At 39.5% G+C, this 21755-nt stretch overlaps 1 protein-coding gene across 3 annotated transcripts in view; it reads left to right on the forward strand.

Moving 5' to 3' along the window:
• The window catches only part of cdkl5 (cyclin dependent kinase like 5), a 221695-nt gene that overhangs the window by 36740 nt on the left and 163200 nt on the right, over window positions 1-21755 (forward strand). For 2 of the 3 annotated variants that reach the window (XM_063051074.1, XM_063051075.1), the window contains exons 2-3: window positions 11787-12010; window positions 17418-17452. In XM_063051074.1, the coding sequence (XP_062907144.1) occupies window positions 11947-12010; window positions 17418-17452 (99 nt within the window). In that variant the 5' untranslated portion in view covers window positions 11787-11946. Of the gene's footprint in view, window positions 1-11786; window positions 12011-17417; window positions 17453-21755 lie in introns of those variants that run through there. The other variant, XM_063051076.1, reaches the window with a different exon arrangement.

Raw genomic sequence — 21755 nt, forward strand, 5'->3', positions numbered from 1 at the left:
TTGTCAAGGGCAGGTCGTGCCTTATAAGCCTGATTGAATTTTTTGAGGGTGTGACTAAACACATTGATGAAGGTAGAGCAGTAGATGTAGTGTGTATGGATTTCAGCAAGGCATTTGATAAGGTACCACATGCAAGGGTTATTGAGAAAGTAAGGAGACATGGGATCCAAGGGGACATTTCTTTGTGGATCCAGAACTGGCTTGCCCACAGAAGGCAAAGACTGGTTGTAGATGGGTCATATTTGCATGGAGGTCGGTCACCAGTGGTGTGCCTCAGGGATATGTTCTGGGACCCTTACTCTTCATGATTTTTATAAATGACTTGGATGAGGATGTGGAGGGATGGGTTAGTAAGTTTGCTGATGACACAAAGGTTGGAGGCATTGTGGATAGTGTGGAGGGCTGTCAGAGGTTACAGCGGGACATTGATAGGATGCAAAACTGGGCTGAGAAGTGGCAGATGGAGTTCAACCCAGACAAATGTGAGGTGGTTCATTTTGGTAGGTCAAATATGATGGCAGAATATAGTATTAATGGTAAGACTCTTGGTAGTGTGGAGGATCAGAGGGATCTTGGGGTCCGAGTCCATAGGATACACAAAGCAGCTGCACAGGTTGACTCTGTGGTTCAGAAGTTGTACGGTGTATTAGCCTTCATCAATTGTAGAATTAAATTTAGGAGCCGAGAGGTAATGTTGCAGCTGTATAGGACCCTGGTCAGACCCCACTTGGAGTACTGTGCTCAGTTCTGGTCACCTCACTACAGGAAGGATGTGGAAGCCATAAAAAGGGTGCAGAGGAGATTTACAAGGATGTTGCCTGGATTGGGGAGAATGCCCTATGAGAATAGGTTGAGTGAACTTGGCCTTTTTTCCTTGGAGTGACGGAGGATGAGAGGTGACCTGATAGAGGTGTATAAGATGCTGAGAGGCATTGATCGTGTGGATAGTCAGAGGCTTTTTCCCAGGGCTGAAATGGTTGCCACAAGAGGATACAGGTTTAAGGTGCTGGGGAGTAGGTACAGAGGAGATATCAGGGGTAAGTTTTTTACTCAGAGAGTGGTAAGTGCGTGGAATGGTCTGCCGGCAACAGTGGTGGAGGTGGATACGATAGGGTCTTTTAAGAGACTTGTAGATAGGTACATGGAGTTTAGTAAAATAGAGGGCTATAGGTAAGCCTAGTAATTTCTAAGGTAGGGACATGTTCGGCACAACTCTGTGGGCCTGTATTGTGCTGCAGGTTTTCTATGTTTCTATTTGACCTGAAGTTTTGCGGGTATTCAGTTCCAAGTTGTTGAGCTTGCACCAGGACACTAGCTTGTTTAATTTAATTGAAGTTGCAATCATTGCTCTACAGAGAAAATAAGAGAGGGGAGAGAACACGCCCCATGGCGCACCAGTGCTGAGTGAGCGGAATGGGGAGAGGTGCTTGCCTAGTCTCGTGTGTTTCTCCTATCGGAGAGGTAGTTTGTGATCTACCTTCAGATGGGATCTAGTGCATTAAGTTTCAAGAGTTTCACTTTCAGAAGATCAGGGATGATGGTATTAAAGGCTGATCTGAAATCAACAAAGAGAATCTTGGCAGATGAAGCAGGGGAGTTGAGGTACTGTAGTGTGAAGTACAGACTGATGTTAACTGTTTCATCTATAGATCTGATGTCTCTAGGCAAACTACAGCAGACTTAGAAATTTTTGAATTATGGATTTGAGAAATAAGACTAGTGTTTCAAAAGTCTGCTGATTGATGTGAGTGCAACTGGTGTGTCGTCATTGAGTCCAGTAATCTTTGATTTTTTGGGGACTCGAGTAATTGTAGATTTCTTAAGACATGCTGGAACATTGCAGAGTTTAAGATACTGTTCGGAAGAAGTCTGTGAACATTATAGACAGCTGGTTAGTGCAGTGTTAAAGGACGGTAAGGGCAGCAGAGTCTGCCGCCTTGATATTTCGCTTCTGAACAGCTTTCGCACCAAAGGGTGTAAGGTGTGATACTGTTCTCCACCTTCTTATTCTGACCTTCCCTTTCCTTTCCAGTTCAGATGAAGGGTTTCAGCCTGTAATGCCATCTGTATATTCCCCTCCATAGATCCTCCCTGATTTTCTGAGCTCTTCCAGCATTTTGTATGAGTTGCTCAAGATTTCCATCATCTGCAGAAATTCTTGTGTTCTTGTGTGTGCCCTTGTCTTTCTTGCTGGTAAAGGTTGCATATTTGGACGGTAGTGTTGGAATAGACTCAGCGAACAATTTCAATGAGTAGCTTGTGGATGTCACATATTGTAGTCATTGAGAGTTGGAGGTAGTGGGAATGAATATTTAAGACAGTGGATCAATTGCTAATAATGTAGGCTACTTTCTGAGATATGATAAATGAAATTGAATATCACAGTCATCATTGAGCATTCACAGTTGTGATCTTAAGGAAGGCCAATGATGAAGCAACTGAAAATGGTGCCTCAATCATATTCTGGGGCTGGGATGATTGAGCTTCACAACCACCTCATCTTCCTTGCTGCAGGATGTGACTCCAACCACTTGTGTTTTCCATTCATTCCTTATTCCCTTCAATTTTATCACACTCAGTCAAATACACTGTAATGTCACTTTGTTCTACCTTTAGATCAAAATTTTGATAAGCTCAGGTTTTGATCAGTCCTGGTAGAACTTCGGACTGATAGTAGTGAGTAAGTATTAATTGTACTGTTTACAATATTAGACTGGATTTATGTTTTTTTACGGTTAGGACATAAATAAGAACCTTCCATTTTTCAAATGTAATGATACTGGAGCTACAGCTGTACAGTGCTAGTGTTTATTGCTACAGACAGAATATAATCCATTTCTTACATCTTTTGTTGGATCCGGTGCTGTCAGCATCTTTCTGGCTATCATTTGAAGTGAATAGAATTGGCTGAAGACTGGCTTTTGTGATGGTGGGTATTCGAAGAGAAAGCATCTACTTTACAGTTCTGCAACCAGCCACCATTGATGATGGGGGATGTTCTTGGACCATCTGCCTTCTGTTACAACAGGAGTCTGCAACCTTTTTTATGCCATGGACCCCTACCATTAACCAATGGGTCTGCGGACCCAGGTTGAGAACCCCTGTGTAACATGTTTAATTATTCAACACCATGGCAACTATTCTTGAGGTAGACTTGAAACTGCTTGCTGCATGACCGTTTGCATTCATTATTGAATTAATATTGATTCCTTGGCTTGAATGCAATGATGGTATGGAATATATAAAATAGTGAGTCTGAGCATTATGGTGGAACATATTTCTGCTGCCCCTGATAGTCCTTATTCCTTGTAAATGCCCAGTTTTAAACTGCCAGATCTGTTTTGATTCTGTCCCGTTTGGCATGATGATAGTGATAAACAGCTTGGTGCTGTGTGTCTACTTAGTGTGAAAACGGACCATTGTCTCCATATGGTTAGTATGATGGTCATTTCTCTCAGACCTGTCTATCAGAGGTAGATTCATCTGGAACATGTGGAACAGTGAGTACTAGAACAAGGAGGTGTATCTGCTGTGTTGGTTTGTTTGCGCTTGCCTCAAATTCAGGCCCACACAAGTCCTTCAGGGCTTTTGCTGCACATTCAGTGATGGTGCAAATCAAACCAAACTTGCTGGTCCATTAATCAAAGTACATTGTATGTCCATATATTCTTGAGGCACAGGAGTCTAAAGATGCTGGAATGTGGCGCAAAATAAAACTGCTGGAAGAACTCTGGTCGAGCACCATCAGTGGCAGTAAATAAATAGTCCTGATGCATGGTCTTAAAACTGAAACTTCAGCAGCCCTTTACCTCCAAAGATGCTGCTTGACCAGCTGAATTCTTCCAGTAGTTTTTTCTTGCTCTGAATTCTTTATTTGTTCCAAGTATAATTCAGCATGAAAGAGCATTGGTTCATTGGCCAGAGAGAGGATGGTAGATAGTGATGAGAAAGAAGTTTCTTTGTTCATGTTTGACCTAATTCCAGGAGAATTGTTGGAGCCTGTTGTCAATGTTGAAGATTTTCAGAGCTTCCCCCCACCCCCCCTCACCCCCCGACTTTGCATCATTAATGTAGACCGGTCTTCAGGGACTGGCTGTAATTGTGATAGAATTGTACCTTACAGACGTTTCCAGATTGTGAATATGTCAGGCTATTACTTGACTAGTTGGTAGGACAACTGTTGGAATTTAGATGCCAGTTCCCAGGTAAATTTATTATCGGAGTACATGTATATCATGATGTACAACCCTGAGATTCATTTTCTTGCAGGTGTTTACAGTAAATATGAGAAATGCAATAGAATAAATGAAGGACCACCACCCCAAATAGGACAGACAACAACTAATGTGCAAAAGACAACAAACTGCAAATGCAAAACAAGAAAATAATAAATTAAGCAATATCGAGAAAATGAGTTGTAGAGTCGTTGAATGTGACTCCGTTGGTTGTGGGAACAGTTTAGGGACAGGGCAAGTGAGGTTGAGTGAAGTTATTATAGAATCATAGAAATCTGCAGCACATTACAGGCCCTTTGGCCCACAATGTTGTGCTGACCATGTAACCTACTGTACAAACTGCCTAGAATTCCCTACTGCATAGCCCTCTATTTTTCTAAGCTCCATATACCTATCTAAGAGTCTCTTAAAAGACCCTATTGTATCCGCCTCTACCACTGTCACTGGCAGTGCATTCCACACACCCACCACTCTCTGTTGAAAAAAAACCTACCTCTGACATCCCTCTTGTACTTACTTCCAAGCACCCTAAAACCATGCCCCTTGCTTTAGTTATTTCAGCCCCTGAAAAGCCTGTGGCTATCCACACAATCAATACCTCTCATCCTCCGTCACTCCAAGGAGAAAACGCCAAGTTCAGTCAACCTATTCTCATAAGGCATGCTCTCTAATCCAGGCAACATCCTTATAAATCTTCCTCTGCTCTCTCTCCACATCCTTCCTGTATTGAGGTGACCAGACCTGAATACACTACTCCAAGTGGGTTCTAGCTAAGGTCTTGTATATCCTCTCTAGTTCAACAGTCCGATGATTGTGGGCCAATAACTGTTCCGGAACCTAGTCATGTGGATCCTGAAACTCCCTACCTTCTTCCTGATGGCAGCAGTGAGAAGAGAGCATGATCTGGATGGTGGGGTCCTTGATGATGGATGCTGCTTTCCTGCAACAATGCTTCTTATAGATGTGCTCAATGGTGGGAGGGCTTTACCTGTGATGGACTGGGTTGTATCCATTAGGGTTTTCCATTCAAGAACATTTGTATTTCTATACCAGCCCAATATACTCCCCAGCACACATCTGTAGAAGTGTGTCAAAGTTTTAGATGACATGCTGAATCTTCTCAAACTTCTAATCCAGGCTGTGTTCTCTTCTTGCTGCTGCCATCAGGAACGAGGTACAGGAGCCTTAGGTCCCACACCACCGTGTTCAGGAACAGTTATTGCCCTTCAACCATTAGGCTCCTGAACCAACATGGGTACTTCACTCACCTCAACACTGAACTGTTTCCACAACTTATGGACACTACAGCTCATGTTCTCAGAGGCACTGCTGTGCTTTCTTCATGATGGCACTTGTGTGCTAGACCTAGGACAGATCCTCTGAAATGATAGCACCAAGGAATTTAATGTTGCTGATTCTCTCCACTTCTGATCCCCCTATGAAGACTGGCCCCTCAGTTTCCTCCTCCTGAAGTCAGTACTCCACCCCTTCGCCTTGCTGACATTGATTGAGAGATTGTGGCTGTGGTACCATTCAGCTAGATGTTCAATCTCCTTCCTATATGCTGATTCATCATCACCTTTGATTCAGCCAGAGACAGTGGTTTTGTAAGTAAACTTAAATATGCATTGGAACTTAGCCCCACAGTTAGCAAGTACACAACCTTGTGGTGTACTGGTACTGATGATATTGTGGAGGAGATGTTGTTGCCAAGTAAATCGGGGTTTACAAGTGAGGAAATCAGGGATTCAGTTGCACAAGGAGGTATTGAGGCCAAGGTCTTGAAGCTTATTGATTTGTTTTGAGGGGATGATAGATTTGAATGCCAAGCTGTAGTCAATGAAGAGCATCCTGATGTATGCATCTTCACTGTCCAGATGTTCCAGGGTTGAGTGAAGAGCCAATGAAATGGCATCTTCAGTTGACCTGTTGCGATGGTAAGCAAATTGGAACGGATCCAAGTTGCTTCTCAGGCAGGCATTGATAAGTTTCATCACCAATCTCTCCAATACTTCACAATGGATCTTAGTGCTGCTGGACGATGGTCATTGAGGCAAATTACCATGTTCTTCTAAGGCACTGGTGTAATTGAAGCCTGCTGGAAGCAGGTGGGTACCTCAGTCTACTAAAGCGAAGAGTTAAAGATATAGGGAACACTCCAGCCAGTTGATCAGCATCGGTCTTTATATTTGGCCCAGGTATTCCGTCTGGATCAGAGGCTTTCCATGGGTTCACCCTTCTGAAGAATACTCTTACCTTAGTTGCCAAGACTGAAGTCACAGGGTAGTTGGGAGACTGTGAAGATACCTCCATGTTTTGATGGTCAAAGCGACTATAAAGGAATTGACCTTATCTGGGAGTGAAGCCGTGTTGTTACCTATGTTGCTTGGTTTCACTTTGCAGGAGGTGATAGCTGTGGCAGGACTTAAAAGCCGTCAAGCATCCTTCAATGATTTAAGTTTGGTCTGGAATTGCCATTTTACCTTTGAGATGTCTCTCCCAAGATTGTACCTTGAATTTTGCTTGGTCTAGATTTGAAGGCCTCTTATCTGGCCCTCAGCAGAATGTGGATCTCATGATTCATCAATCTTGTTTGGGAAGATTCAATGAAATTGTGGGGACACACATGACTGTTTTTATGAAATCCGTGACAACCGTGGTGTACTTGTTCAAATCCTCTGTGTCCTTGAACATGGCGCAGTCCATCGACTTGAAGCAATCCCATAGCAGCTCCTGTGACCGCCTCTTCACTGTTCTTACTTCTGGAGCCTTGCTCTTTAGCCTCTGCCTGTGTGTAGGTAGGAAGAGCACAACCAAGTGATCAGATTTTCCAAAATGCGGTCTAGGCATGGAACAGTAGGCATTCCTAATAATAGTATAGCAGTGGTCGTGTATATTGAAACCTTGGTGCTGCAGGCAGGTAATAGATTGATGATAATTGGGCAGAAATTTCTTCAAACAATCGTGTTTGAAGTCCCCAATAGTGATCATAAGGCATCGGGGTAGACTGTTTCCTGTCTACTTATGGCGACACTCAGTACCTCGTGTCTGTTTAGCATTAGGCTTTGGCGGTATGTAAACTGCGGACAGTTATGATTCTTAGTTTGACTCTTGTACATCTAGAATTTGAATATTTCTGAAGTCAGGAGCATTCAAAAGTTATTCATACTTAAAACCTTTGGCAGCTGACTAAGCCTAGTTGTAAGTTATTTTCTGCAGTTCTCTGGATGAATTTTTTTCTGTACCTTTTCTGTGCATCTTTACATCTTGCTAAACATTGCTTTATATGTCCTTGGGAATTTGGATTGTTATAGTTTGTATAAGAAGGTCATAGCAGCAGATTTGTAAAGGCTAAGTTCATTCTCACCAAGTGAGTCAGTGGTAATACCTGTCCACTGAAAAAAAAACATAGATATTTAATTAAGTGAAACCAATGATCCTCCTAGTCAATCAAATTCTGTAAGTATTTCGGGGATTTCTGTTATTTTCATTGGTCATCTGGACATATCACTGAGCTTTCAATGCAAGTTGATCATGATATTTAATGTTTGAGATGCCCTTAGCTGTCAAATATAGTTGCATTAATTCTGCCACTTACTGAACATGGTACCAATTGTGTTTTTGAATATGGATTTATAATCATTTGGGTTTCTCTTCATCCACAAAGGGTATATAATAACACACCTTGGCTACGCTATCAGCACATCCACACACATGAACTTTACCACCAAGAAAGACAAATATGACAGGTAGTTTGAAAGTGTCACCATCTGACAGTCGTTTTGAAAACATTCATTATTCTAACTTGAAAATATATCGCCCTTTCTTCATTTTTGCCAAATCTAAGTTCAAGAACTTCAAACAGAACATTGTTATGGGAGTACCTTCGCCAGAAAGGCTGCATCATCACTTTCTCAAAGACAGATTGGGATGCAAAGTAAATGTTGATGCTCATATTCCACAAATGGTTAAAAAATCGGTAAAGTTGTTGAAAATTGAAGCAAAAGTTGAAGGAAAATACGTTCAAGTGGTGTACTTTGCTTTGTATTTGAATATCAAATCCCTTCTATCACAAGGTTTCTGTTTCTGTTCAGGGTGTTCTGTTGCTTAGCATATTCTTATTTAGTTGTTATAGATCTGATGAGATGGATCTTAATACAAATGGTTATTGAGGACCAGTAAGTATGATACAGCATATTCCAGTTAATAAGGCCATCGGTTAATTGGACAGCTGCTTATTTGGAACAACTCTTAAAGAACAAGAACTAATGGAGAAAATGGGCAGGATTCCTTTTGTTTATTTGAGACACTATGCTGCTCAATTTGAGACTGTTGCCGAACTGTTTCTTACCAGCAGGAGAAAATCTGCAGACGCTGGAAATCTGAGCAACAGACATAAAATGCTGGAGGAACTCAGCATCTATGGGGAAAAAAACACAGTTCACATTTTGGGGCGAAACCCTTCGGCCGGAGTTACTAGCATTAGTTGCCTGCTCTTGCGTGGCCATTAGACACAACACCATGTTTAGAGTGAACAGTTTTTAAATAGCGTTATTTGTGTGTGTTTGTGTTCAAAAAGCAGCAGTTTTTGTCACTGATAGTTGGAGAGATAAGCAGTAAGACAATCAGAGCTGTTTTACTCTCTGTGGCTTCAAGCATTCAGGTTTGGAGATGCAAGATACAGCCAGGAGTGAAAGTGAAAATATTTCACTATTTGAGCAATTTGGAAACTATGAAGAACTTGAAGGTATCAAGAATCATATTGAATGTTACAATTAAATGAGGATTTGAAGGATGCGGTCGTCGACAGGGTTTATGAAAGCAGTCCATTATCTGCACAAGGTGTCTGCACTGATTTTGTTCATTTACAGTCAAAAGAATGCAACAAAGATGAATTCTTCTATCAGTAAGTATTATGAACAAATACACCGTTTTATAATACTGCAGTAGTATTGGTAGTGTTTTAATTTGTTCTGTATTTCATTTAAATATATAATTTATTACTCAGTTTGTCTTTTTTTAATACCTTTTTAAACTATTTCCATGAAAATTTGGTTAATTGGAACATCGGCTAAATTGGGCAAAAATGTGCTGGTCCCGTTTGTCCCAATTAACTGAAATCTACTGTATTTAATTTTTGTTTTATTTAATAATGTCTTTCAATTCATTGTGTGAGTCAAGGAAATTAATATGTTCAGAATATATTTCTAGCATAGAAAACTGGGTATTCAAGGTAAAACAAATATGTGTGTGTGCGCATGTGTTTTTCTGGTTTCTGGTTGCTCTTTCTTTGTTGCTATTTTGGGCGTTTTTGATTGGGGCAGCCTGCAGATAGTGAATGACACAACATTAGATTGAATTTAACTTTATATGCCTGGACACTTTTGATTGTGTGTTTTTTTTCCACTCATTTTTTGCATGATTTTTTTGCGTGTTGGGAGGGGTGTTGATGTTTTTCTTATGGGTACCATGGTTTTCTTTGTTTTGTGGCTGTCTATGGGAAGATGAACCTCAGGATCGTATACTGCAAACATGCTTTGAAATAAATGTACTTTGATACTTTGAAAGTTATGGGTTTTTAATCTGCGTAGTCGCCCATTAAATTTGTTATATAGCACAAATCTAATCATGCATGATATTGCGAAGCCTAATTTACATGTGTGCATCCAAATTTTTAAACAATATATTTACTTCTATTTTTCATGACCTGTGCAATGTGTGGGCAGTTATTTTTTTTTGCTAGCCATCTTTAAAATTAGGAAGCGGTAGAAGCCAAATCTTTCAAATCATTTTGCGCATTTTGGATTTTCTGTGAATTGTTTGTGGAAATATTGTGATATTTCATTGTCAGTTAAATAGTGTTGACTGCCACCCTGCTTAAATAAATGGGAAGCTGCAGAGCATTTGTCAGTATTGATTGGGCTACTTTTGTGCAAGCAGCTGTAAAATGTTTTAGACTACTTATTATGTACTAACATTTCTTGGCTGAAAGGCAGGCAATACCAGATGCTTAAATGTTAAGAAAATGCTACGATACTATATTTAATAAAATTTGAAGGCATTAGGAAGTAATACCAGTGTTAAAGAATGACCTTCTTATTCAACCAGTACTTCTAGCTAAATTTCCATGTTCTGTATTTAGAGAGAAGTTTAACATATGTTGAAATATTGTTTTCTAAAAATTTCCTTGCAACATAAAACAATGTATAATAAAGTATTTTTTTATACATGCAAAGAGTGAAGGAGGATTAGACACTAAGTTATTGCCTAATTTCAATCGGATTTTTGAGAATATTACTTACAGACAGGGCCTCATCACATTTGAACTGTGTATGCAAGAACAAGAAATTATAGCTGCGATATTATAAATATGTTTTTGGAAATGTTCTACAGCATACTTATAAGGGACATTAGATATAATAGCAATGAAAGAAAAGCAAACTATTAATATTCTTTATCCAGTCAAAACCATATTGATCTTTTCACAGAGTAGGCATGAGCTCTTTGATAAGGCTTTTATGAATAGCTTTGGTGCTCCAGTATTTTTTTTTGAAAAACAGATATGGTGGAAAACATACTTATGTAGATGACGTAGATAAATTGGACAACTTAATGTCCATGCTCCAGGAATATCTAATCAAAAAATGTAACCAATTGTTTCTCTTTGAATCCTGGGAAATAATGTAAGTGTAATGAACAGATATTATGAAATGGGGAAATCTGTAATGTCATTCCTATTATAATGGTTCTTCTTTGCCCTGTCTTTTCCCCATTCTTGCTATCTGTTGGAAATCCTGTGCTGAATGGTACTGAGAGCTTCCTAAACTTTATCAGGGAAAAATCTATGGAATAAATGTCAGTTATTCTGAGCTGTATGTTAAATGTCTTTATAGCTTACCAAATGGACCATGGTTTTATTGCATTTGTCATTAAATATGTCATGATATCTACAGAAGTATTTTATCTTCATAATGTCGTTTGAAAGCTAGATAATGGGAGAAATTCATGGGAAGCCATTATGTTGTTGGGAGTAATTCAAATTCGCATAACACCATAAATTTAATTAAACCTTTCGGGAGTTAGTTAGCTAAACTTCCTGTGTTCTGATAATATTTATAAAACGCTATTCTCATTTCCATTTCCATTTCACATGCCTTCCTTCCTTCCCCTCCATTGCACTCAAAACTTCAGAGGATTATTATTTCAATGCACCATTTAAACTATTGGATTTTGGTGTACTTTATTTTGCCTGATTGATATTAAAAATATTCGCTCTTCATGTAGTGGATATTAGAAAAACTATGTTAATTGCACATAGAGAACACATCTTCAGTCCAAACTATAAGATTTCCAGGTAACCTCGCCACTTTGTAGATGTCAGATGGAATAGGTGCTATTTACAATTTTGTTTCATCTTATAATGTTTAATATGATTTGTAACATTATCTTGCCTCAGTAGAAAAGATAAGTCACCTTCTTTTCCAGTTAATAGAATTTTATTTCCCAGTAATAGTTTCAGAATTGATAATTACATATGTTTGTTTCTTTCAGATGGACAGCATTGTGATTAGATTCGGACAAGTATGAAGGATGTGAAATTGATTTGTTGGAAGTTCTGCTTCTATGGACACTGTACAAAACCTGCGTGCATGATTAATTTTTGCAACCACGATGTGATTTGGGATCACATTTTTCAGAGAACTTTGTCTTCATGAAGATTCCTGACATTGGTGATGTGATGAATAAATTTGAAGTCCTTAGAATTGTAGGTGAAGGTAAGTTTCAGGGTCTGAACTGAACTGAAAGTGTTAATGTTGGTATTATATTGTCCACATTAATACATTGTTCAGAATATGCTGGAAAAATAACAACAAATTATTTTCTTGTATTTTAACAAAAAAATAACATGCCTTTTTTTTTGCCAAGGAGATTTTACATGAGTTGCACATTAATATGTGCAGATGACTTGTGGAACTGTGGATAACTCTCCCTAAATCGGGATCTTTATTAAGCTTTTCATGCTTCAAGATAGCATTGCAGTTTTGTTGTTGAATTAAACACCCCATAAACTGCACTTAATGAGTTTGGCTAGATTTATCCAATTGCTATGTTGTTACTCATTCTCAGACGCCAAATTGCTGAACAGTGGAGATTTTGGAATGTCATTAAATATAGGAAATAAATCATAAATAAAAGAAGTTTAATTTTAAAAAAATATTATAAAGGAATTGAGTGCAAAAATAAGGAATCTATTATCCTCTCCTTCTAATCCCCTCCCCCTGGTGCCCCTCCCTCTTCCCTTTCTCCCATGTTCCGCTGTCCTCTCCCTATCAGATTCCTCCTTCCCCAGCTCTTTGCCTTTCCCACCCATCTGACTTAGTCTATCACCTTCTAGCTAGTCCCCCTCTCCCCCCCAAACCTTTTTATTTTGGCGACTTTCTGCTTCATTTCCAGTCCTGAAGAAGGGTGTTGGTCTGAAACGTTGACTGTTAATTCATAGATGCTGTCTGACCTGCTGAGTTCCTCCAGCGTTTTATGTGTGCTATTGCTAGAAACATTTAGACAATAACTATGGAAAGAGAAACAGAGGGTCTTGGACTCTTCATTACTTTCCACAGATGCTGCCTGAGCTGCTAAGTGTTTACATCTTCTTCTGTGTTAATTTAAGATTTTGAGAAGGATGAACAGAGTAGAAGACAAGAATCTGTTTCCTTAAGACCGTAAGATACAGGAGTAGAATTGGGCCATTTGGCCTATCGAGCCTGCTGCCATTTCATCATGGCTGATCCAATTTTCCTCTCAGCCCCAATCTTTCTCCCTGTATCTTTTCATGCCCTGACTGGTCAAGAATCTGTCAACCTCTGCCTTAAATATACATAAACACTTGGTCTCCACAGCTGTCTCTGACAAAGAATTCTGCAGATTCACCACTCTCTGGCAAAAGAAATTTCTCCTCATCCCTATTATAAAAGGGTACCCCTCTATTCTGAGGCTGTGTCCGCTGATCTTCGACTCTCCCAGCATTGGAAACATCCTCTCCACATCCACGCTATCAAGGTCTTTCACCGTTCAATGGGTTTCAAAGATGTCGCCCCTCATTCTTCTGAATTCCAGTGAATACAGGTACATAGCCATCAAATGCTCTTCAAATGACAAGCCATTCAATTCAAGAATAATTTTCGTGAACCCCATTTGAACCCTTTCCAGTTTTGGCACATCCTTTCTAAGATAAGGGGCCGAAAACTGCTCATAATACTTCCAAGTGAAGCCTTTTCAGAGCTTTATACATTTTCCTTAGTGGAATACCTATAACTAGGGATTGGCTATTAGCAACTGAAACAACAAGTTTATTTTGCATATACAGGAAATTTGTACATGTGCAATCATCAAAAAGACAAGGGAGGACAGCAAGAGTGTATTGGGAAAGAAGAGTCCCTAAGACCGTAAGATAGAGGAGCAGAAGTAGGCCATTCAGCCCTTAGAGTCTGTTCTGCCATTCAATCATGGGCTGATCCAATTCTTCCAGTCATCCCCACTCCCCTGTACCCTTTGATGCCCTGGCTGATCAAGAACCTATCTATCTCTGCCTTAAATATACCCAATGACTTGACCTCCACAGCCACTCGTAGCAACAAATTCCACAGATTTACCAACCTCTGACTAGAGTAATTTCTCTGCATCTCTGTTCTAAATGGATGTCCTTCAATCTTGAAGTCGTGCCCTCTTGTCCTAGACTCCCCTACCATGGGGAAATAACTTTGCCATATTTAATCTGTTCAGGCTTTTTAATATTCGGAATGTTTCTATGAGATCCTCCCTCATTCTCCTGAATTCCAGGGAATACAGCCCAAGAGCTGCCTGATGTTCCTGATACGGTAACACTTTCATTCCTGGAATTATTCTCGTGAATCTTCTCTGAACCCTCTCCAATGTCAGTATATCCTTACTAAAATAAGGAGCTCAAAACTGTACATAGTACTCCACGTGTGGTTTCACGAGTGCCTTATAGACCCTCAACATCACATCCCTGCTTTTGTATTCTATACCTCTAGAAATGAATGCCAACATTGCATATGCCTTTTGCACCACCGACTCAATCTGGAGGTTAACTTTTCAGGTATCCTGCACAAGGACTCCCAAGTCCCTTTGCATCTCTGCATTTTGAATTCTCTCCCCATCTAAATAATAGTTTGCCCATTTATTTTTTCCACCAAAGTGCAGGACCATACACTTTGCAATATTGTATTTCATTTGCCACTTTGCCCACTCCCGTAAACTAATTAAGTCTCTGCAGGCTCTCTGTTTCCTCAACACTACCCGCTTCTCCATGTGTCTTTGTATCATTGGCGAATTTAGCCACAAATCCATTAATACCATAGTCCAAATCATTGACTTACATCATAAAAAGCAGTAATCCCAACACTGTCCCCTGTGGAACTCCACTGGTTGCTGGCAGCCAACCAGAATAGGATCCCTTTATTCCCACTCTCTGTTTTCTGCTGATCAGCCAAAGCTCCACCCAAGCTAGTAACTTCCCTGTAATTCTATGGGCTCTTATCTTGCTAAGCAGCCTCATGTGCGGCACCTTGTCAAAGGCCTTCTGAAAGTCCAAGTACACCACATCCACTGCATCTCTTTGTCTAGTCTGCTTGTAATTTCCTCAAGAAATTGCAGTAGGTTAGTCAGGCAAGATTTTCCTTTCAGGAAATCATGGTGGCTTTGTCCTATCTTGTCATGTGCCTCCAGGTAGTCTGTAATCTCATCCCTAAAAACAACTTCCCAACCACTGATGTCAGGCCAGCAGGTCTATAGTTTCCTTTCAGCTGCCTCCCACTCTTTCAAAATAGTGCAGTAACATTTGCAAAGCAGATGACCAGCTGTTATGGAGGAGAAATGAAGGGCTAAGTTGGGACACACTTTCTCATACTTGTTCTTAAATTTTATTCTTTACTAGTTTTATTGTTATTTTTTGTGGTGCTTCTTCACTCAATCAATCTTATTTTCCCCTCTTTTGTTATATCTTGGTCTAATTTGAGTCCAGTTCATATTCTTCTATTTTCTTTAATTTAGAAATGAAAGGTAGAATGGTGCATGCTCAGAAATTTGATACCCAACATGCACAAGACCAATGAGATGATTGTTGGCTTTAGGAAGGTGCTGGCTGACCATTCCCACTGTACTGAAATGGCTCCTTTGTGGAGAGCATTAGGAGCACCAAGATTTTGGGAGTGCTCATAACAGATGAACTCATCTGGTCCCTCAGCACCTCCTCTTTGGTCTAGGAAGTCTGGCAGCCTCTTCACTTCCTGAGGAGATTAAGGCACGCAAGTCTCCACCCTCTCCCCCCCCCCCCACACACACACATTCTAACCAATTTTACAGGAGCACCATTGAGAGTGGGCTGGCCAGCTGTTTTGCCATCTGGTATGGAAATTGCAGGGCATCTGACTGCAAGTACCTACAGTGGATTGCGAGGACTGCTGAGAGGACCATCAAGGTCTCTCGTCCACCCATCAGAGATATTTATCAGGAGTGCTGCATATGTAGGACCCTTAACTTTGTCCATGATCCCTCTCATCCGTCCAACAATCTCTTTGAACACCCCCCCACCAAGAAGTTGTTTTTGATCTACTAAAATTCAGTTGTGTTCAACTGACACATAAACATATTTTGTTAGAAGATTATGTAACTACAAGCTACAGTGGTTGTTACTCCAAGTATCAAAATGCCACAAAAAAAATTACTTAGTATATGGTCTAGATAAAGGCGCTCTAACTCCATTGTTCTCTTAAAGCATTTTTTAAATTCTTTTGAAGTTTCCTGGGTTCAGGAACTCACTAATTGTAACCTTGTATTCTGTAGATTGGAATAGAATTAGAAAACAATTCAGGATCACTTATTTCTGTTATTATTGAGGGTATTTGTTGAGTATTTTAGTTTATTTTCTCCACAAAACTCACAAAAGGAGAGTTTGTCAGTTGCATGAATAGCTGAGCAATGCAAGTCGGAGACCTCAAGCTAGGTCATTCATATTAACAAGATACCTACCGGAAATCAGAAATGAAACAGAAAATGCTGGATGTCTGCAGAATCTGCAGAGAGATGAACAGATTTAACATTTTGGATTGATGACTTTTTATCATAACTAAGCAATGGTTAGAATCAGCATGTAGCAAGGAAGGGGAAGGATGGAAAATGTCTGAGGATAGAAATGTAGAGAATCTATGATGCAAATTGGTTTAAGACAAGTGCTGGCAGACGGAGGGTGTTGAAGGCTTGTTAATTATAATTGGTCTGTTCCAAGAAGACAAAATGAAGTAGTTGAATGGAGACAAGGAAATAAAGGCTGTTTTCTCTATAAACCTCAGATAATAGGGAATATTAGGAGTACAGATAAAAAATGTGGGAGAAAATTGAGTTAATCTTATGATTGATATTTCATCAAAAATAGCTGGTTCTGACACAGACACTGGAAAGACTGCATTCAGTGCTCATGATCTGGTCTGCTGTACATAGGCAGAGCAAACACATGTTGGTATCCATTCTGAGAAAAAAAAGTAATTTCTATTCAGTCTAGTTGCTTTCATTTGATTCTCACTTTAGTATTTACATCCCACTTAGACACCGACATCTTTTATTGGGTTCTTGCACTACTTATTTCTTTTTTCTCATGGAACAACATATAATCTTCAACCATGTTACAGTCCTTGGGATTTGATATTAATTTCTACATTTTCTGAATCCAGTTTCATTTCATAGTTCCATTTTCCTTTGTGATACAAGTCAAGTCCGGACAGATAATTTGCAATTAACAAGCGTCACCAGACTTTCATCATTTGGGTCACAACTTCTTTATGCCTCCATCCAATTACAGATGTTCGCTTTTGTTCTCTCCACACTTTCCCTTTCCCTGGAACTGAAAGTACATGCTTTCTAATTTTGCCTAGTTCTGATGAAGGTTCATCAAACTGAAGTGTGAATTTGTTTGCTCTTCGCTGTACATTACATGTTCATCTGAGCAAAATGTTGGAACATGATCAGTGAAAAGAAATTGTAACCTGGCAATAAATGGGTGCTCTTAGAATGAAGGTAACTGGATGTCAAGGACTAGGTTGGAAAAAGAAGTATTTACGATAGTTTATTTGAATCATCTGAAGTATAATTGTTTTTCTTCTTTTGCAGGAGCCTATGGGGTGGTACTAAAGTGCAGGCACAAGGTTAGTGAATTACAGATTAATGAACTTCTTAGTAAAGAAAGAAAACACTTAATGGATTTCAAAATTCACCTACTATTGGTGTATATATATTCTGTAATGATGTAATCATGTTGATTGATACATTCTCATAATGGACATGAGTTAGTTCAGTTTTGTGTTAACACAGGATTAATATCTTAGATGATCTACAATATCATACACCATTAGCTGAATTTTTGATGCAAAAGAAGCATTGGCTAACAAAATCAGTAAAGTTTTCAACAGGTAGTACTGGTAGTGAAGAATTATAGTTTAGAGAGTGAAAAGATATAATGTGCATGGACCATAACATTAAGAAATTGCATCAATCCATTCCGTATATCACCTATTGGTTTCAATCCCACTTTTGAAATATTTTTCTTAGAAAGTAGGGATTTTATTTCTGTCAAGGTGGTTCTTTTGAAGAATAGGCATTAGAAGTTAATCTTGGAAAAAGATTAAGTATATCTTTTCTCTGGCCGTGGGGAGATAGGAATTTCAGAAATGGAAGAAGAAGGAGCATTTTAAAATCTGGTTTGCATCAACAAAGTACTTAAAGTAGATGGGTCCCAACCTATCATTGTAGTTGATGCACTATGGTTACCTCATCATTTTTGGTTATCTTTACCTTTACTTCAGTTCTATAATCAGTGATAGGCCCTGCTTCTGTACTGCTACCTAGTTCTGTTTTCACTGCAAAGCACCTTGGAAGGCATAGACATTCCATTTCACGCTCTGTATACTAGGATGAGAAAGTGAGTTTCCATTGGTATGGGGAGGGGGATCCAGGACTTGGGATTAGAGTAATTTTGTCTGTGTATTTGTGCTGCATGACTGTTTTGCACCATGATGTCAATATGTTGAACCTGCTTGGTGCCTATGGCAGGGCTTGGTAGTAGCTTATGAGAACAATGTAAAGGACATCTAGTTCTACTATTTTGTTAAGTTATTTATGGTTGTAAATATTTTTGCTGTATTAGCCAGTGTGTGGCTAGTAGTGTTCAGGAGACTGATGAAAAGGATATCTAGTATTGCCACTGTTTTGTATTCAAGTATTTTATGGTTCCAAATCGTGTTGCTGTGTGAGGCTGCTATCAACAGACAGTATCTACCGGATGAGCTAGAGGGACCTTTAGCTCTGGTCTAACCAAGATCCTCTGGCCTTCATTTAATAACTCCTTGCATTCTGACTGCTGATAATTGCAGAATGTTGATCGTGGTCAGCAATCTGTGTCTACAGAAAATGCTGATTGTTTTGGGGTGGTTATATGTCTCCCATTTATGAAGATATGAAATTTTGTAGTGCTAACAAATACTTTAGCTAGAATTCTTATACAGAAAAAATAATGCCCCAGATAGTAGGTTATACAGCTTGTTCTCAAATGAATGGACATATTATCATATCAGATGAGAAGTATATCAGAGTTTAAGATATTGCTGAAGAGTTTGCTTCACTTCTTCCTCTTCATTATTAAATGAACAAAGTGCAAAAGAGTCAAACTGGAATAACTTGTGAAGTGACTAAGTGGAAAGCGGGAAATGGTTGAATGGCAGAAATAATGTGCCAGATCAATCCTTTCAGATGGTGGCACTTTTATCAGATCCATAGGAAAGATTGTCCTGTATGTTGAAATAGACTGTGAGTAGGTATTAGGTACGAACATTGGATCCTAAAGTCATTCAGTATTTAAATTACAAAGACAAAATAACACTATTTGGAAAAATAATTGTGTCAAAAAAATTTTAACCAATTAAAATGATAAAACTTAACTGTACTTACTGTAACTATTTTAATTGTTAGTGAATGGAATCAGTTCCTTGTGCCAGCTATAGATAGTATAAAACTGAAGGGTTGGATGCAGAATATATATTTCTCCTCAGTTCGTTGACGAATTCCATACCGGAACAGTAAGCCACGTGCGCTGCATGCACCCTTCTGTGTTTCCTGTAGAGATTTGGATGTCAGAGCTGAGCTGACCCTTCCACTATGTTCAGCTATCAATTTCTCATAGAACCTCTGGCTGTAGATTAATTAGATCTAGTGCAGTTCCAAATTAGAAATCAAAATAAATTGCCACGTTTCTGAGTTTGAGGACAGTGGACTCCAATTAATTGGGCCTTGTTAATCAGGGCAGCTGCTTATTTGGGACAACTTAAAGAACAAAAATGAATCAAGAAAATAGCCAGGATTCCCATTGCTTACTCAGGACATTATTCTGCATAGTTGGGACTAGAGATGGTTGTTGTGCAGTTTCTAACTAGAGTCAGTCGCATGCACTTACGTGGCCATTGGACACTACACTGGGGGTCGGCAACCTTTTTGCCTCTGTGGGCCGGATTGCGTATTAATGAGCAGACGGTGGGCCAGATAAATGCCATAAAAAACTTGAAATATGGGAATTATCCGTTTAAGTACATCTAGTTATGTTTTGCCTCAAATTAATGAATAACGCATGTTAGAAAATCATTTGCGCTTAAGGTTGCATACCCCTGCACTACACCTTAGAGCAAATAGTTTAAAAGTAGCGTTACTTGTATGTGTTTGTGTTCAAAAAGCAGCAATTTTTGTCACTGATAGTTGGTGAGTAATAGTAAGTCAATTAAGAACTGGTTTGCTCACTGTGGTTTCAAGCATTCAGGCTTGGAGAGGCCAGACACAGCTGGGAGTAAAAAGTAAAAGATTTCACTTGTTGAACAAGTTAGAAACTGTGAAAAATTTGAAGGTATTGACAATCACCTTGAATGTTACAATTCAAATGAAAGCTTGGAAGAAACAATCTTTAAAAGTATGGTATGAAGGCAGTTCGTTATCTGCACTTGGTGTCTACACTGGATTTTGTTCATTTATGGTCAATCAAAAGAACACTGCAGTGTACACTGGAAGAATTTCTCCATCGATTAAACATTAAGAGCCAATACATAGTTTTATAGTACAATAGTAGTATTGACTCACACACCTTTGGTCTCCACAAGGCACTCATCTCTCACCTGTCGTTCCACATAGTTGTTTGCATGTGACAGTGGCTACACCTCGGCATAGACCCCACTTAACCTTGAGAATGCACTCCTCAGAGGTGAAGCACTATGTAAGTCAGCGCCATGCCGAGTTATTATAACATTACATAAATGGACATGTGTGCCTGACTTTTAAAAAAATCAAACCCGAGATATACGCCATATTATTTTATGTATACAGTGTAATTCTTGGAGCAACAAATATGCAAATAGACCTAACCGGAACATCAGTGAAGAAGCGACACATCGCAGCTGCAGTGGAGGGAAGCGGGTGGTGGTTACATCTTAGAGGAGGGACCAGGCCGTGGATCCTCCTCTAATTTTAGCTTCTTCAAGTGGAGATTTGATTGCCTTTTTAAAAATTTCCTCTTATGAAGCAGTTCCCGGTAGCAGGAAATCATGTCGAAACACCTCCCTTTACCTTATTGCTTCGCTCCCACTCCGGGTCATTTTGATTAACATTGGAAATTTCAACGAGGCGTCACATCGACCTGACGCTCACCAGCTTCCAAACGCCCTCTCACTTGCAGTTTCACATCCACTGCTAATACTTTTCCTAGACATCTTAGATGTACTACCTTCACTGGAAGTTGCAAGCCACTTTCCAGACATTATGGGTGATAAAAATGAAATAAATTGGCAAGGAATCAAGAACATTTGCACACGTGGGGGAGGCAGAATATAAACTAATACATGATTGGCTGTGAGTGACTCAGAGCATATGCAAAACACTTTCATTGGCTGAGTGAATATTTACTGTAACGGCAGCTGTTCTTGAAACGTTTTAAGTGTTGGTAAGAATGAATTTTTGTCATTTTTAAAAATTTCAATAAAGAATTAAATAAACACGTTGCAATGAATCAGCATTATGCAGGGTCTAAGTGTACAGAAAAAATTAAAACAGTGCCAATATTAATGGTGGTGGTTGTCCATCGTGCCCGACGATGTCAAGAAATCTGAGAGGAATAACTTTTTAAAGTGGAAAAGCTGTTGCAACAGGGCAGTTCCAGTTCCACCCTCTTGAACTCAGAAGTCCGGGTCCAGTGGTCATCACAACTGAGGTCTTTCTTGGTAGCAGTGGATGGCTATTACTTCGGTGCCTGGTCATGCAGTTCACTCTCCACAGAGCATTGAAGAACAATCATTTTGGCCACTAGATCTTACTACAGATCTCATCCATCAGGTCCACTGGAGATGCCTTCGCATACTAGGGCAGGTATGTCCGGATCTCATTGGGGTATGAGGCCCACAGGCTACCCTCATCTGGTTT

Source organism: Mobula hypostoma, chromosome 6, assembly GCF_963921235.1.
Source record: "Mobula hypostoma chromosome 6, sMobHyp1.1, whole genome shotgun sequence".
NCBI classification, from domain to species: domain Eukaryota; kingdom Metazoa; phylum Chordata; class Chondrichthyes; order Myliobatiformes; family Myliobatidae; genus Mobula; species Mobula hypostoma.